This window comes from Bufo bufo, chromosome 2 (assembly GCF_905171765.1).
Source record: "Bufo bufo chromosome 2, aBufBuf1.1, whole genome shotgun sequence".
NCBI classification, from domain to species: Eukaryota; Metazoa; Chordata; class Amphibia; order Anura; family Bufonidae; genus Bufo; species Bufo bufo.
The window spans coordinates 501,708,752-501,725,563 of NC_053390.1; the positions used below are offsets into that span (position 1 = coordinate 501,708,752).

The 16,812-nt window shown below is 43.1% G+C and overlaps 1 protein-coding gene across 3 annotated transcripts in view; it reads left to right on the forward strand.

Moving 5' to 3' along the window:
- PDE4C (phosphodiesterase 4C) overlaps positions 1-16,812 on the forward strand; it is a 1,350,958-nt gene that overhangs the window by 860,351 nt on the left and 473,795 nt on the right. Inside the window, exon 1 of one of the 3 annotated variants that reach the window (XM_040417809.1) lies at positions 8,959-9,667. The exons of the other annotated variants lie outside the window; for them this stretch is intronic. Coding sequence (XP_040273743.1) covers positions 9,465-9,667 — 203 coding nt within the window. The 5' untranslated portion in view covers positions 8,959-9,464. Of the gene's footprint in view, positions 1-8,958; positions 9,668-16,812 lie in introns of those variants that run through there. 3 annotated transcript variants of the gene reach the window in all.

The following is a 16,812-nucleotide window of genomic DNA, read 5'->3' on the forward strand; positions in this document are numbered from 1 at the left end:
ACCCGCTCATCCAGGTGTTCGCTCAACTCTAATCTTAACCTAAATAAAAAATTTCTGGGGTGTGGTCTGGGTGGTGTGCTGAGACCCTTGTCCAGGCAAGCAAGAGTACCGCTCGTTAGTCTGCAAATGTGGCACACTTTCGTGCCTTTGCCTAAATTTCATTTTTCTGGCGAATGGCCTGGGTTGTGTGCTGGGACTCTTGGCCACTGCAAGTGTACCACTGCTGTATGGAAATTTTGACCCATCGGTCTGCAGATAGGGAACATTTCTTTCTTTCTGTTTAAATGTCATCTTTTTTCTGGGCTCTGGCCTAGGTGCTGTGGTGGGACTCTTGGCGTCTGCATGCGATTCTAACTTTAAAGACATAATTTTTGGATGCTTTGTCCTACAACAAGCTACTGTTTTTTCCCCCATAACACCGTTTTTGTTACCCGTCTCCGTATAGCATTAAAATGAAAGTTTCCGGCGAGCTGAAATGCATTATCACAGAAGTCTCGCGAGACTTGGGTGAATAACTTCGGTATTACATTTTTAAACTTGAAAAACATTTTAAAACAGGAAGCCGACTTCGGATCCAAGTTTTAACATAGTTTTCAAGTTCTAAAAGTCAGAAGTTATTCTCCGAAGTCCCACAAGACTTCGTTGAGAACGAATTTCCCCCGCCGAAGCACATACATTTGAATGCTTTATGGAGATGAATCTCCATACAGCAATTAAACTAAGTTTTGAGCAAATCGACTTCGGATCTTGGATCGGAAGCTCGATTCGATCAACACTAGCAGGGTGGCAGTGTGTCGCTGAGCCAGCAGGGTGCAAGTGTGGCCATGAGCCGGCAGGGTGGAAGAAGTGTAAGATCTGGAGCTAAACTTGTCAGGATAGACCATCTGCTACTCAGGAGCCTACCTGTCTGGAGACAACTAGCAGTGCATGGCTTCATAGAGGCAGCGGGAGGCAGTCATCACGGACTGGTGGGGGTAAAATGCCATACTCGTGTGGAGATTTTTAGCAAGTCGCTGGAGGACATTAGCGTGGCCATATGTAGAATCTGTGGGCAGAAAGTGAAGTCTAGCCAGGGTGCCAATGTTGGCATCACGGCCCTATGTCAACACATGGAGCGTTATCATAAAGTGGCGTGGGAAAACCGTGCCACTTATGTAGTGTTACATCCTCATGCTGCAACCACTGCATCTCCCAGTGGCCCACACCCCCTCTCAAGCAGTCAGTGCTTGTCAACATCATCAGAAGGAGGCTGTGTTCCTTCCCATCAAATTCAATATCGTCTATTTCTACTCCTAGTCCTCATCACTTGTTTCAACAGCAATCGATCACTGAGGCAATTGCAAAAAGACAACAGTATGCATGCTCTCATCCAGCAACACAGAAGCTGAACGTGCACCTGGCCAAATTGCTGGTACTACAGTCCCTCTCAGTCCCTAGTTGACTCTGCACATTTCAGAGAACTGGGGGGAGAACAATGGCGCTAATGTGGTGGTCCAGCCTAATGCATCTCTCAGCGGACTACTCCCCTTCTCCAGAAGTCATGGCTCCACCACCTCAGCAGAAGTGAGCTGTGTTTCCTTGCCATCGTCTACTGGTCCTGATGCTTCTCCTCCTCGTCACGTGTTTCGAAAGCAATCGATCACCGATCCAATTGCAAAGAAACAACAGTATGCATGCACTCCAATAGCGCCGAAGCTGAATCTGCTCATGGCCAAGTTGCTTGTACTACAGCCCTTCCTTTTCCATGCGGTTAACTCTGCACATTTTAGAGAATTGATGGCTTGTGCCGAGCCAAGGTGGAGAGTCCCAAGCTGTCACTACTTCTCAAAAAAAGCTGTACCAGCCCTGCATACGTACATACAGCAGAAGGTGGGCCAGTCCTTGAGCCTGTCAGCATCTGGTACAGTTTATGGCAGCACCCGTGTGTGGAGCTGTAACTATGGTCAAGGACAATATATGTCCTTTATGGCCCACTGGGTAAATGTGGTTCCTGCCCAGGCACACCAGCAACTTGGACATGTGATGGCAATGCTACCTCCGCGTTCTAATGCTGTGATTCAGGCACCAATGTCCTCCTCTGCCTCCTCATCCTCCACCTTGTCCTAAGCCTCCACTGTAGGCACAGTTCTAAGTGGTCCTTCAGCTTACCACCTATGCAGAGCACAGCGGTGTCATGCTATTCTGCACCTGGACAGCCTGGGCGAACTGAGTCACACTTGGGAGGAACTGCTCTGCATCCTTCATCAAGAAATCGAATCCTGGTTGTCTCCTTGCCAATTGAAGATTGGAACCATGGTCACAGAAAATGGGAAGAACATTCTGTCGGCGCTTTGTCACAGAGCGCTAACCCATGAGTCCTGCATGGCGCACATCTTTAATCTGGTTGTAACCCGGTTCCTGAAGTCTTCCACCCAACTGCAAGACATCTTGAAAATGGCCAGGAAACCGTGCATTCACTTCAGCCACTCTTACCATGCAAAACATGCCCTCTTTGAGCTGCAAAGGCAGAATGGTGTTCCCCCACACCTCATATGTGATATTTGCACATGTTGGAACTCCACCCTCCACATTTTGGTTCGACTATATGAGCAGAGGAAGGCCGTGAACAATTTCTTGATGATGCAGGAGAGCAGTACTCCCCTGTGTAACGTCGACTTTGAACAATGGCAGCTCATGCGTGACACCTGTAGTTTGCTCAGGTCCTTTGAGGAGGCCACTTTATATTTCAGTTGCCAAGACTACAGGATGAATAATGTCATTCTACTCCTTCATGTCTGTAACGGTTGCATACACACACACATAGGGGGGAGGGAAGTGACCACTGCGCTCCACCCTTACCCCTGGCCCTGCCTACTTGCCTCGCGAGTCCTAATGACAGGGGACAACTGGACGGCAATCCCTAACTTGGAATAAGTGCAGGGATGACAGACAGACAAACAACAGGACGTGAACGGACTGAGTCAATACCAGGAAAGCTACAAAGTAGAAATGGAGCAAGCAGAGAATTGTCAGGAGAAGCCGGGGTCATAAATACCAGGAGAGACGTGAAGTACCAAAGGAGTCAGCAGAGGAACGTCAGGAGGAGGCCGGGGTCAGAATACCAGGATAGCAGCAAAGTACACAAGGAGCAGACAGAGGATCGTCAGGAATTCAGCAGGAGGTAAGTACGCCAGGAAAGACCAAATCACAGGTGGAACCTAAATTAACAGGCAACCTGTGGCCAGCAGGCTGCCTGTATTTATAGTGGGGAGTGAGGGTCATGTGACGTGGCCAGCGTCACATGACCGACAGACCAACCAGTCGAGCACCGAGTGATCAGCTCGCCGCTCAAGGCAGACTAGGAGCAGGGAGCCACCCAGCTAGTAAAGCCGCCCTGGGAATGAGGTCAAACACAGATCCTCATTCCCAAAGCTAAGCAACAGGTCTGCGGGTAATGGGGGACTGAGTGCACCTTCGGAACCCCGTTACAATGTCCTGGAGCATATGCTGATAAATCTAACTGTCTAGGGGACAGGAGATGTGGCGGAAAGGAGGATGAGGAGGAGGAAATTAACACCCAGGAATTGTATACAGAAATAGGCGGTTTATATGCCCAAGTGGCAAGAGAAGCTGGAGGGAGATGAGGAAGACCAGGCAGATGAACCCGACAGAACATGGCAGGATGCAATGAAGATGGAGGCACGGAGTCCCTCCGATTCCCTTGAAAAAATGGCTAGATGCATGCTGAGTTGCTTGCGTAGTGACAGCCGCATTATCACCATTTGGCAGAGAGATGACTACTGGCTCTCCACAATATTAGACCCTCACCACGATGCCAAATCGGAGACCTTTTTTACACCTGCTGAGAGGGATGATAAACTCAACTGCTATCCAGACATTCCATGTAGTAGTTTTGTAGTAGTTTTGTCGCTCCTTATGTGCACCATCGCCCAACTTCACGATAGCACCTGTTCTGTGATTTTGACCCCTAACTGACCAAATAAGTTAAGTGAAGTTTTTCCCTTTGCTAAAGGCTGCTGTATTTTTATTTTTTTAGCTAGGACTGTTGGTGGCCTTTATGACGATGCGCAAGAGGCCTACCTGAAAGGACTAGCTATGCATGTTGCTGCAATAAACAGTGATGTACACTGAGATCCACTGTCCCTGTAGGCAGGGATAAAGCTGATTTAACGCGCTTTGTGACAAATGAATTCTGAACAAAGCAAATTTCATGGAGAAATTTGGCGAAGCATCCGAATCGAATTTTTAAAAAATCTCTAATATTAACCAACAGAATAAGGATGTCATGTTATTTTAACCCCTTCAGCACCCTGCCATTTTTCACCTTAAGGTCCAGGTCATTTTATGTGGTAATAACTTTAAAACGCTTTTACTTATCCAAGCCATTCTGAGATTGTTTTCTCGTCACATATTGTAGTTCATGACCGTGTTAAATTTGAGTCAAAATATTTCATTTTTATTTATAAAAAAAATACCAAATTTACAAAAAAACACATTTCAATTTCTCTACTTTTAAAATTAGATAGAAATACCTATAAAAATAGTTATTACTTTACATTTCCTATATGTTTACTTCATGTTTGCATCATTTTGAAAATAGCATTTTATTTTTTGGGGACGTTAGAAGGCTTAAAAGTCAATCTTAAAATTTGTAAAAAAAAATCCAAAACCCAATTTTTTTAAGGACCAGTTCAGTTATGAAGTAACTTGTGGGGCTTACATATTAGAAACCACCCATAAATCACCCTGTTTTAGAAAATACATCCATCAAGCTATTAAAAACTGATTTTATAAACTTTGCTAACCCTTTAGGTGTCCCACGAGAATTAAAGGAAAATGGGAATGAAATTTCAAAATTTCAAATTATTTTGCAGATTTTAAATTTTAATCTATTTTATTTTTTGCAACACATCAAGAGTTAACTGCAAACAAGTTTACAGAAACACCCCATAAGTGCTCAAAAACAGATGTATGGGCGCACAGCAGGCTTCAGAGTGGAAGGAGCACCATATGGCTTTTGGAGAGCAGATTTAGCTGGAATGGTAATTTGGAGCTATGTCGCATATGAAGACACCCTGAGGTGGTCCTACAGTGGAAACCCCCAATTTGTAAATCCCTCAAGGAATCTTTAAAGGTGTGTAGTGAGCACTTTGACCTCAAAGGTGTTTCCTTTTTTTCACAAAAAAGTTGCTTTACACCCACATTTTTCACTTTCCCAAAGGGTAACAGGAGAAAATGCACTCCACATTTTGTTCCCCATTTCCCCCCGAATACGGCAACACCCCATATGTGCTCAAAAAATGATGTATGGGCGCACAGCAGGGCTCTGGAGTCAAACAGCAAAATATGGATTTTGCTGACTTGAATTGGCAGACATTGATTTTAGGTGCCATGTCGCATTTAAAAAATTCCTGAGGTCCCCAGAAATTAAAAACCTCAAGAAGTGACCCTATTTTGGAACATTTATAGTGGTGGAAAGGGTACTTTTCCACTAACAGGTGTCTCACAGAAGGCAGAAACACTTGTTAAAGGATTTCAAAGCACACATTTGTGAAAATGAATAATTACTAGCAGACTCCAATTTTTTACTTTCACAAGGGGTTAAAGGAGAAAATGCACCCCAGTATGTGTTCCCCATTTTCTCCCCATTCAGGAAACACCCGATTTGTGCTTGTAGCTTGCTGTATGGGCGCACAGCAGGGCTCTAGATGCAAAGTGTAAAATGTGTTTTTTGCAGGCTTTAATAAACAGACATGGATTTTTGGTGCGATGTCGCATGTTAGGTCCCCAGAAATTAAAAAAGGGGTGGAAAGGGCACTTTTGACCTAACAGGTGTTTCACAGAAATGAATATGTGGTGGTTGGTGAAAAGTGGATCTGTAAGCTATGCGGACTAAATCGGAGATATAAGGTGGTAAAACTACAGAATACATCATGGATGAAATTAAATTAATACTCCATGGATGAGTGGTAGATTTTAAAACACTCCTGCATGCACAGGCCTGGTTTTTCAGGGCAGGTTTCGCAGTGGTAAATGGTGTCTTTCCTTATCCCCCTTTTGGTACACATCCTGCATCTTTTTTGGGTCCTTCCCTTCCTTGCTGTCTGGGGGACTTGACCTGGAAAATCTTTCCCTGGTACACCATGACTTCCTGAAGTACTGGGACCCTCCCCGGCCTGGCTTTGAAAAATTAGGGCCTTGATAACCACCTCTTGGAACTGAAGGAAAGTTCCTGTTTGGCCTGCAGATTGAAATAGCATGTACGCATTGCACATTGCCATCTGTACAATGTGTATGGCCTGCTTTTTGTACCACACTTTCGTTTTTTGTGCGGCACTGTAGGGCTTCAGAAGTTGATCTGAAAGTTCCACTCCTCCCATGTGCCTGTGCCTGTTGTAGTCTAGGATACAAACAGGTTTGGGGGTAGTGGTTGTGTTACCTCGTACAGGAGTAGGGGAGCTGGTGTTAGTGTGAATGGTGGTCAGTACAAGGACGTCCCTCTTGTCCTTGTACTTAACCACCAGCATGTTCTCATGGAGGAGAGCCCTACTTTCACCCATTCCCAGTGGTTGCCCTACCTGATTTTTGCGCACTGTGCCGCAAACCACAGTACCTCTGGCAGTTAGGGACATGAATAGGGGTATGCTGGTATAATAGTTATCCACATAGAGGTGGTAACCCTTATCCAGCAGTGGGTGCAGTAAGTCCCACACAATATTCCCACTAACTAGGATGCCACCTAGGATGGGGGGGCATTCTGGGGGTTCTATCCAGGAATCTTTCCCTTCGTAAATGCGGAACTTGTGGGTGTACCCAGAACTACTCTCACAAAGTTTGTAAAGCTTTATGCCATACCTTGCCAGTTTGCAAGGCAGGTACTGGCGGAATCTAATCCTCCCTGTGAAAAGTCATAGGGACTCATTTACACTGACATTTTTATCAGGGTTGTACACATCAGCAAACATGATGTTAAAGTGGTCAATGACAGGCCTAACTTTGAACAGACGGTCAAATGTTGGGTCGTTTTGGGGTGGGCACTGTGCATTGTAGTTGAAATGTAGGTATTTCCGAATTGATTCAAATCGCTTTGGGGTCATGGTCTTACTGTAAATTGGAGTCTGGTAGAAAATGTCCGAACTCCAATATTGTCTAACGTTTGTCTTCTTTACAATGCCCGTATGCAGCACGAGTCCCCAAAAAGGGACAGGGATGGAGGGTGGTTTAGGGATCTGGAACAGCTGCAAATGAAAAAGAAATTCAGTGCAGCAATTCCAGATGTTCTTCGTCTTTTATTATTTCTTCTTTCAGCAGGAAAAGCTCAAATCGCAGTGGTGGTGAACCACATGTCCCAGCAAGTCAACAAGCAGCACAGAGAAGCACAGAACCTCTCTGCATGCAGTCACCAGCTAGAATGGCTGCCTGCAGAGAGGTTCAGCCCTTTCCTGTGCTGCTATAGCGCTGCCATTGGCTGGAGCATATTTCCAGCCAATCGCAGCGCTGGCAGGGGACGCCAAACACTGGAGTCTCCTGCCTGACCTCGGAGGAGACCGGTGCTGACTAGTTCAGCACCGGTCACCTCCCCATGACCCCCCCCCCCCCCCCCAAACCTCCCTGCAGCTTCCTTCTGCTTACAGCTGCAAGGGGTGGAAAGACACCATGCTGCCCTTACTCGGCATAGATGCCTGTCGGTAAGAGCAGCCATGGTGCCCCGATTACCCCGCAACCCTGCCCCAGCATCCAGCTGAGCCGTGCATGTACGGGTCCTTAAAGGGTTAAGTGCACATTGAATACTGTAATATCAAAACCCAAACAAACCTTGGCAAAATTGTGGATTTTTTTTAATTTCACTCCACAAATATTTTTTTCCCGTTTTCCAATACAAGACATGGTAAATTAAATGGTGCCATTAAATATACAACTTGTCCTGCGAACAATAAGTCTAACATGGCTATGTGAACGGAAAAGTTATGATTCTTGGAATGTGTGGAGGAAAAAACGAAAATGGACTAAATCTTGAAGGGGTTAAGTAACTCAAGACTATCCACTATTATTTTTCTTGTATTCTTTTTTTTTTATTATTAATATTTATACCGTATGTAGTCTTGACTATTGCTATTAGAATACTGCTAAATTATGATGAAATAGGAGAGCTTATTTTTGTATTGCTATGCAACAGTAGATTTCATAACCATTTAAATACCTAACGGACTGTATTCACCATATAGACAGAGAGAATAATGTAAAGAGAATGTGTATTTGCATTCAGGTACCAACATAGGTTCATAGATGTACATGAAGGACCTCGGTTAAAGTTGTTCTGTAGCTTTTTCTTACTGATGATCTATCCTCTGGATAGGTCATCAGTATCTGATTGGTGGGGGGTCCGACACGCAGGACCTTGCCGGTCAGCTGTTTGCATAGGCAGTAGCGCTAGCAGTAGTGCAATAGCCTTCTCGCTGATTCCCGCAGGCTCAGTGAGGTCACGACTACCATCACTGGCCTGGTCGCGGCTTATCCCCAGTGAAATGAACAGGGTTTAGCTGTTCCCAGGCAATAGTAGTTGTGATGTCACTGGACCTGCAGGAAACAGCGAGAAGGCCATGGCGCTACTGCCAGCGCAGCTTCCTTCTCAAACAGCTGACCCCCACCGATCAGATGCTGATAATCTATCCAGAGGATAGATCATTAGTAAGAAAAAGCTACAGAACCCCTTTAAGTTATTAAATACATCCTGTAACACTTTGATATTATGCAGATATAAACTTCTATATCCTGTTGACTTCCTGCAATCCTGACAACCTCTGTGGGCTTCCCTCAGCTCTGCCAGTCAGTTTTTATGAGAAAGGAAGAGAGCTGGGTGACTGACGTAGGTTTGGCTGAGACTGCTGGAGACAGCGTGGATAAACAAACTGTAACAGGATCAGTTCTCTATACTTATAGCTGTCTGTGTGCGGGAGAGGCAGAGTATATTAATTCTGGACAACTTGTTCTGCGACTTTTCCACTGGAGAGCTGACACTCTAGCTGTGCGTCTGGAGGCTTATAGAACATTGTTCCTGCAGAAAATTTGCAAAAGTTTTCAGTTTTGACTGCAGATTTCATGGTCAGTGATACAGCTGGAAGGTTTTCTCTGATTCCTATGATAAGTTAAACTTAGCTGTCGAAGTCTGCAAGAAGGAACTGTAAATTCTAGCATAAGTAGAAGAGAAGAAATTTGAGATTGATCACTGGGGATCTACAGAAAGAACACACGTTTCATGAGATATGAACACAACCTGTAATTATTGCTTGCTTAATCTTAAATTGAGACTGATGTAGGACATAGCCACAGATGTATGCCTGCAGAGACTACAGAAAAGGCTGTCAGCCCGAAAACATTTTGTTGCAATCTTTGTGAGAGCACTTTCTGAACTACTGGACTTTACAGCCAGCATCACTTCTATCACATCTGTGGAAGAAAACAAAATGCAGGTGCCACCAAGAAGCACTTCTCCTCAGAGAAATGGCATTCGCATATCTCCTCATGGATCCCCCAGGAGTTCTCCTCGGAGTTCTCCTCTCAGTTCTCCACGTAACTCACCACGTAATTCACCACTTCTTCTCCGCAAACTTCTCATGAGCCGGAATAATCGAATGCAACGAAGATTTACAGTTGCACATGCACCTTGGTAAATAATGTTCATATATTCTTTAACAAGCTACAGTATTTATTGTTGCCAATGGTATTTGTTCTGTGACTGACCTCATACTTCCCATGTGATAACAGGACATTATCACTGGAAAGGACTGGGCGCTTTTACTAACACTGTGCATTTTGTTGATAAATGATAAGCATACTGACCGTTATGGCGCAATTTGTTGAAACCGCAGAAAACATTGCATGAATAACTCTTTTAGGCTTGTTGATGCAACATTAATTACAAAAAACTAATATTTATGTTCCCAGACAAAAAAAAGCTTCATCACTAAAGTTGAAGAGTATCTAATTGTGTCTTACAAGGGACACATAGGCTAAAGCATTTCATTTCTCTCATGATGTGAAATGTAGTGTGACTGATCTCTTTCCTTTCAATTAATGTTAGTCTTCTATGGCTTATTATTCTTATATTTAAGACATACAGGGTTTACTACATCAACATAAGGTGTTGCACAATACGGCAAACCTTGCATGTGCTGGAACGTTCCTGTTGAAACTAGGCTTGTCTTTACAATAGATATAACTTTTTAAAGGGAACCAGTCAGGAGCTTTATGCTGCCCAAATCAGGGGCAGCATGAAATCTCGACCGGCTACAGCTACATTTGTATCCAGGGAGCCTCTCAGGATTTTATGCTTGCCCATGGTTTAGGAAGTGGTAAGCTCCTGGCAGGTTCCCTTTAAAGGCTATGAACACCTTCGTAGACAATTATTTTAATTGCATTTTATTTTGGGCTAAAAATCATGTTTTCAGCTGGTCTGTATTAAAGTGAACCTGTCACCTGTACTATGCTTCCCTAACTAAGGGCAGCATACTATAGTGACAGACCCGCTGATTTCAATGGTCTGTTACTTCTGACCGAACAGTAGTGACATGCCGAACCTTCCAGCGTGTGCCAGCACTACATGGAGATGACTCCATTGAGGTTTGCTGCCCCCACCTCCGGACGATGACTGGCAGGTTTCTTTCCTATGAGTAACAGGAAAGAAACCTGCTGGTCATCATCTAGAGGAGGGGGATGGGTGTGGGCAGCAAGCCTCATCAGAGTAATCCCCCTGGTAGCTCTGGCACACGCTGGAAGGTTCGGCATGTCGGTAAAAGTACTAAAAGGGACACTGTCACCTGGATTTTGGGTATAGAGCTGCGGACATGCGCTGCTAGATTGCCGCTAGCACGTCCGCAATATACATTCCCCATAGCTCTCTGTGCTTTTATTTTGCTAAAAAAACTATTTTATATATATGTAAATGAGGCAAGTAAGGAGCCCAAGTTAGAGCGCCGTAATCTCGCGATGCGCGAGGTGGCGCATGCACAGTGCCGGCATGGTGTTCATTCCCTGTGCTGGCATCAGCCTCAGGGAACGAATTGCGCATGCGCGAGATTACGGCGCTTCAACTATGTGACATTAGGGGATCAAGGAGGAGATTCGGAGGATGCGGGCGGTGCTGGGCTCCTTGAAAGTGGGAGTGGCTAGGCTCCAGAAATGTTAGTAGCAGCCCCTTGGGCTCCTTTCTTGCCTCATTTACATATATATATATATATATATATATATATAAAATTGTTTTTTTTTTTTTTTCAAAATAAAAGCACTCACAGCTATGGGGAATGAATATTATGTACGTGCTAGTGGCAATCTAGCAGCGCATGTCCGCAGCTCTATGCCCAAACCCAGGTGACAGTGTCCCTTTAATGCCAGCTCAGAAGTGACAGCTGAAATAAGAGGGTCTGTCACTATACTATGCTGCTCTTATTTTTTTAAACTCGTTTTATTGAAAAAGAGTAACAAGGCACTTTCATGGTACAAACATATGCACACAAAGTATTCTTATACAGCATACAGTAACAAGCAGATTGACTTTTTCTGATATAAGTACATTAAAATACAATACAACGGATTTAGTTGCTTTAAATTCACTTTACATGAGATGCATACACCCATAATAATAAGTTTAAGCTATTAGAATCATGATAAGCGTGTAAGATTTATTACTGTAACTTTTCAAGAATCCATAGAGACCGCAGAGCTGGATGAGGTAGTTAGGTTAGATTCACACCATAAACCCCACACTTTCTGAAATTTCTCAGGACATTTTCTATTCACATATAGTACTTTTTCAAAAGGTATGATCTGATTTACTAGCTTTTTCCAGATACCCACTGTAGGGTATTCCTCTGCCATCCACTTAAGGGCAATCACTTTGCGGGCCATAAACAGGGATTCACTCAGGAGTATTTTATTATGGTGAGTCCATCCATCATTATCTAAAATACCCAATAGACATATCTTGGGACATAAAGGTATAGGGCCCATACCTAAAGATGATAGGATTTCAAGTACATCACGCCAGTATGATCTGATATGGTTACATTCCCACATCATATGCCAGAAGTTAGCATTATTGTGAGTGCATCTAAGACAATTAGGTTGGGACATCCTCCCCATCTTATGCAGTCTGGTAGGAGTCAAATAGCTACGGTGCAGCATAAACAATTGGATGAGTCTGTTATTAACCGAGGGGGATACATGAATCACAGCCTCCAGCGCATCCGTCTATTCCTCTGCAGTAAGATGGGGAATGTTCCCTTTCCATCTAGTCTCAGCCAGTATGGGCTGTGAGGACATCCTTAGCTATGCTGCTCTTATTGATGGCTGCATAGTACAGGTGACAGGTTCCCTTTCAACATTTTCAACAGCTTTTCCATTACAGCTTTATGTTTCTGTGTATTTGTAGTGTATTTTACAGTGAATTATGTCAGAGAACTGCTCTGATGGCTCAGAGTGTAGTGTGTAGCCCCATCTCTAAACTCCTGACAGCTTATAAACAGTGATGGCCAGTTCGCATTGTTCGCCCCCGAGAACATATGCGGGCTGCCATCTTTTTTCACAAGTCTGGCGAGGCACAGGTAAGCCCTTACCTGTGCCTGTGCACGAGCCGGTCTGAAATCAAGTGCGGTCAGCGGGAGCAGGCAGTTCCGAGAACAGCCACCGGGGGCCTTCATCGGGCTGTTCTCGGAACTGCCTGCTCCCGGTGACCGCATTTGTTTTCAGACCGGCTCGCGGCACAGGCAAGGGCTTACCTGTGCCTCGCCGGACTTGTGAAAAAAGATGGCAGCCCGCATATGTTCGCATGCGAACTGGCCATCACTGCTCATAAACACTCATTATAGTTAAACCTTTATCAGTTTGCTAAAATAGAAATATGGCTTAAAAGAGTGCTTATGAGCTGTCAGGAATTTAGAGATAAGAGCTACACATGGAGTGTCAGAGCTGCTGTCTGACAGATCCAAATGAGACAGAAATCAAGCCAGTGTGTGGATAAACTGAAAGGGAAGGCTGCAGAACAAAAACGTAAATTTTTTAATTAAGAGCAATTCAAAAATATGACTTTAGTCCAAGATGAGTAAAATGCAATGTTGTCATGGCCTTTAAATATATGCAAAGGTTACTTGTGTTATAACTAAAATATTCACAGTGGAAGCATACAGTATATTCTGGCCTATAGTCTCATCAAGTAGTTGTACAAGCTCTGAACAACTAGTTTTCTACCTATGTTTTACCACAATACTGCTGCAACTTCGCACAATGTGTTTTTCATGGAATCTAATTTTCAAAGAGACCCTCATACATCTGTAGGTGAGGGAAGGGAAAATACATTGGACAGATTAAAATTTTGGGCTCTACTGTTTTTCTAAAAAAAAAAAAAAAGACCTTCTCTAAAAATCTACTCTATTCCCTTATGCTGCCATTATGAAATTTGCAGTGTTATGGTGTCAATGGCCTTTTGTGATGAACCTCATATCATCTGCCACTTGACCTCCCAAGACATAATAATAATAATAATCTTTATTTATACTGTATAGCACCAACATATTCCGCAGCGCTTTACAGTTCACAGGTTCATGTACAAACAGTCATAAATAGTGATGAGCGGCATAGGCAATATTCAAATTCCCAATATTTCGCGAATTTTTGGCCGAAAATTCGGAATAAATTTGCAAATTCGAGAATTCGTGATCTCCAGTCATTGTTTACTTGATCGACAATGTAATATATTCGCGATAAATTCGCGATTAGAATATTCAACACTATTCGCGAATACGAATATATAGCACTATATTCTAAATATTCGCTAATTCTCAAAGTGGTGATATTCGTGATCAACACTAGTCATAAATAACATGGCAATAGACAAGTCAAGAATTACAACAAGAGGAACGAGGGCCCTGCTCGCAAGAGCTTACAATCTATGAGGGAAAGGGGTGACCCAAAAAGGTAAAAGTGCTTGTTTTGTACAATAGTCTGGCCATCTTGGGAAAATAGGGGAGTAGATATAAAGCTACATGAGCCCGCCACCAGCCGAAAGACATCTACTTTTATATCATTAATACTATGCTTTTTAATCTGTGTATTTTTTCATTATTCCATGTAATATTTACAGCATATTAGTCAGCATCACATTTCACGTGAACTGAATATGACAATAAGTGCCTTGTCAATTCTGTCCAGACAGATGTCTTCATATCTTTTTTGACAACCAGTGGTGCTATAAATTGTTGATGCCTTGTGTAGAAAAGGTTTCCTGCTTACCTTGCAATTCTTAGGTAAAGAAAGGCTTTCCTCCACTCAAGCCTGCTAGCTGAGATATATCTCTTACCTCAATGTTTGCTTTTGTATTACCAGTCAGGCATCACTGATAGCTCAGTAAACACAGGGAATATAAAATGCTAGTATGGTTTCTAACGCCAAGTATGAGATGCTTTGCGTGAATATTATTTCATGCCAAATAGTAATTGGTTTATTATTTAGCAAAGGATTTGTGCCTAACAGAAGGCATTTTGATGGCCACAATTGGCCATGTTAATAGTCTTACATAAAATGACATTGAAATCTTTTAGAGTACGTTCACATGACAGTGAAAAAAAATGTCAGTTAAAAATGAATAAACTGTCAGTGGCCACTTTGCATCAGTTTGTGCATCTATTTTCTGTCTATTTGTTTTTAACATCCCTTTTGCATCCTTTTTAAAAAACAGATCAATATAATTGGCGTTTTTTTAACTCCAACCCCTGCAGTTCCCCTTAGTACATATTATGCCCCCTCCCCCTGCACAGTGCCCCCAGGACATATACTAGCCCCATAGTACCCCCAGTATAAAAAATGGCTCCTCTTAGTGCCCCCGGCATATAGAAAAAAAAAATTTTGGGAATAATATAATATTCATATATATATATATATATATATATATATATATATATATATATATATATATATATAGTAACTTGAGTCAATAACTCTATGGAAAACTAGTAAATGGTACAAAAGCCCAAAAATTTTATTCCAAAATAAAAGAAAAGAAGTTTTAAGAAAAGTAAGCAGAAACCTAGGACACAGTGGCGTACCGTCAATATAGGCAGACCTCGCACTGGCTATGGGGCCCGTGAGGTTAGGGGGCCCGGCCAGGCTGCATGGCCCCGCCCCCTTTCTAACCGGCTGCATACACGCTGGATAACAGTAAGTAGAGAAATAAATACCGGCCCCAGTCCTGTGTTTCCCTCCTGATTCCTCCCCTACTCCTTGCCTCTGCTGATGAATGGAATTGGCCCATGTCTGTCAGAACAAGTCAAGTACAGCTGGCCAATAATCAGGGAGATGCTGTGCTGCCTGCGCTGCTTATTGGCCACCTGACACCTGACCTCTGTTCTGTGCTCTGCCGGTGTGAGGTGTTACAATCCAGCGCCTTTGGAATGAGAGCAATGTAAGGGAGAGCACTTAGCCCATCCATCTTCCGTGCAGCCCCTGGCCGAGGTCCTAAATCCTAGTGACCTGCAGGAGAGACTGGAGAGTATGGACAGATTCAAACAGCAGACGAAAGTGCAGCAGTCGGCATCTGTGTGAGTGACTGCGCTGCAATGTGAAGGGAGGAATATAGGGAGGTCTGTGTGGCTTGCACTAGTAGTAATAGCTTACTATAAGTGCAAGACACACAGCATCTCTGCCATAGACATACAACCCTTCCCTCATAGACCCAGCACCCCCATAGATATACAACCCACCATCCTGGTATGCTTAAAATCCATTCCCTGCCTCTCATTGCCCTATTAGAAATATCCTATTTTAAAAATGGGCTGGATCCCCCCTGAGAACTTGAAGCATACATATCTCTATGTATGTGTGTGTGTATATATATATATATATATATATATATATTTATTATTTATTTATTTTTTCATTATTATTAGTTTTTTTTTCCTTCCTGCTCTGCTATGTACATGAACATCATTGTGATGGCAAAGGCTCAAAAAACCTGCGCCATCAGCTGTTGGTATAAACCACTGCTTTAACTGTCAGGACTGGAGCTAGAGCCAATTACACAATTTTAACCCTGACGATGCTCTGTTTGAAAATTGCAAACATAATAAATCATACACATAAAATTTTAAAAAATGTTTTAAAAAAAAGCAAAAATATCCACTAAATACATTTTTCTCAATTAGGGCTCATGCACACGAATGTATTTTGTTTCTGTGTCCATTCCTTTTTTTTTGCGGATAGAATGCTGACCCATTCATTTTAATGCGGATTCGCATTTTGCAGACCGCAAAATACATACGGTCATGTGCATGAGCGTTTATTCCAATTTTCTTCATCAATATCACTGCAACACCCCGCAACAACCATCAGCTTTAATAATTGTACTTTTTATTGGGAGGGGGGGCCAATTCTGATTTTTGCTATGGGGCCCCATGATTTCTATGTACGCCCCTGCTAGGACAGATAAAGTAAGTCCTTACATATTAGTCAGTCAGTCAGAAATAGCTGCTGGAAGCTGTAAATCACTTCCTATGATGGGGACAGCAGCTTCTTCAGGATTCTGTACAGCACACAGTGTACCAGAAAAATAAAATGAAACCACCATCTGACATCCAAAACAACCGCTAATACTGATACAGATAAAGGGCAGTACAGGACATGTATAATAACCCCTTTACTTTACTGTAAAGAGGAGCTACTAGACAGCCAATACAGATGATTCACCAGGGAAATGGTCATGTTGATTGTCTGTGAAGGTTCTCATTTATCCAGGTCATGGTATATCTGTAAAGAATAAATCAAGGC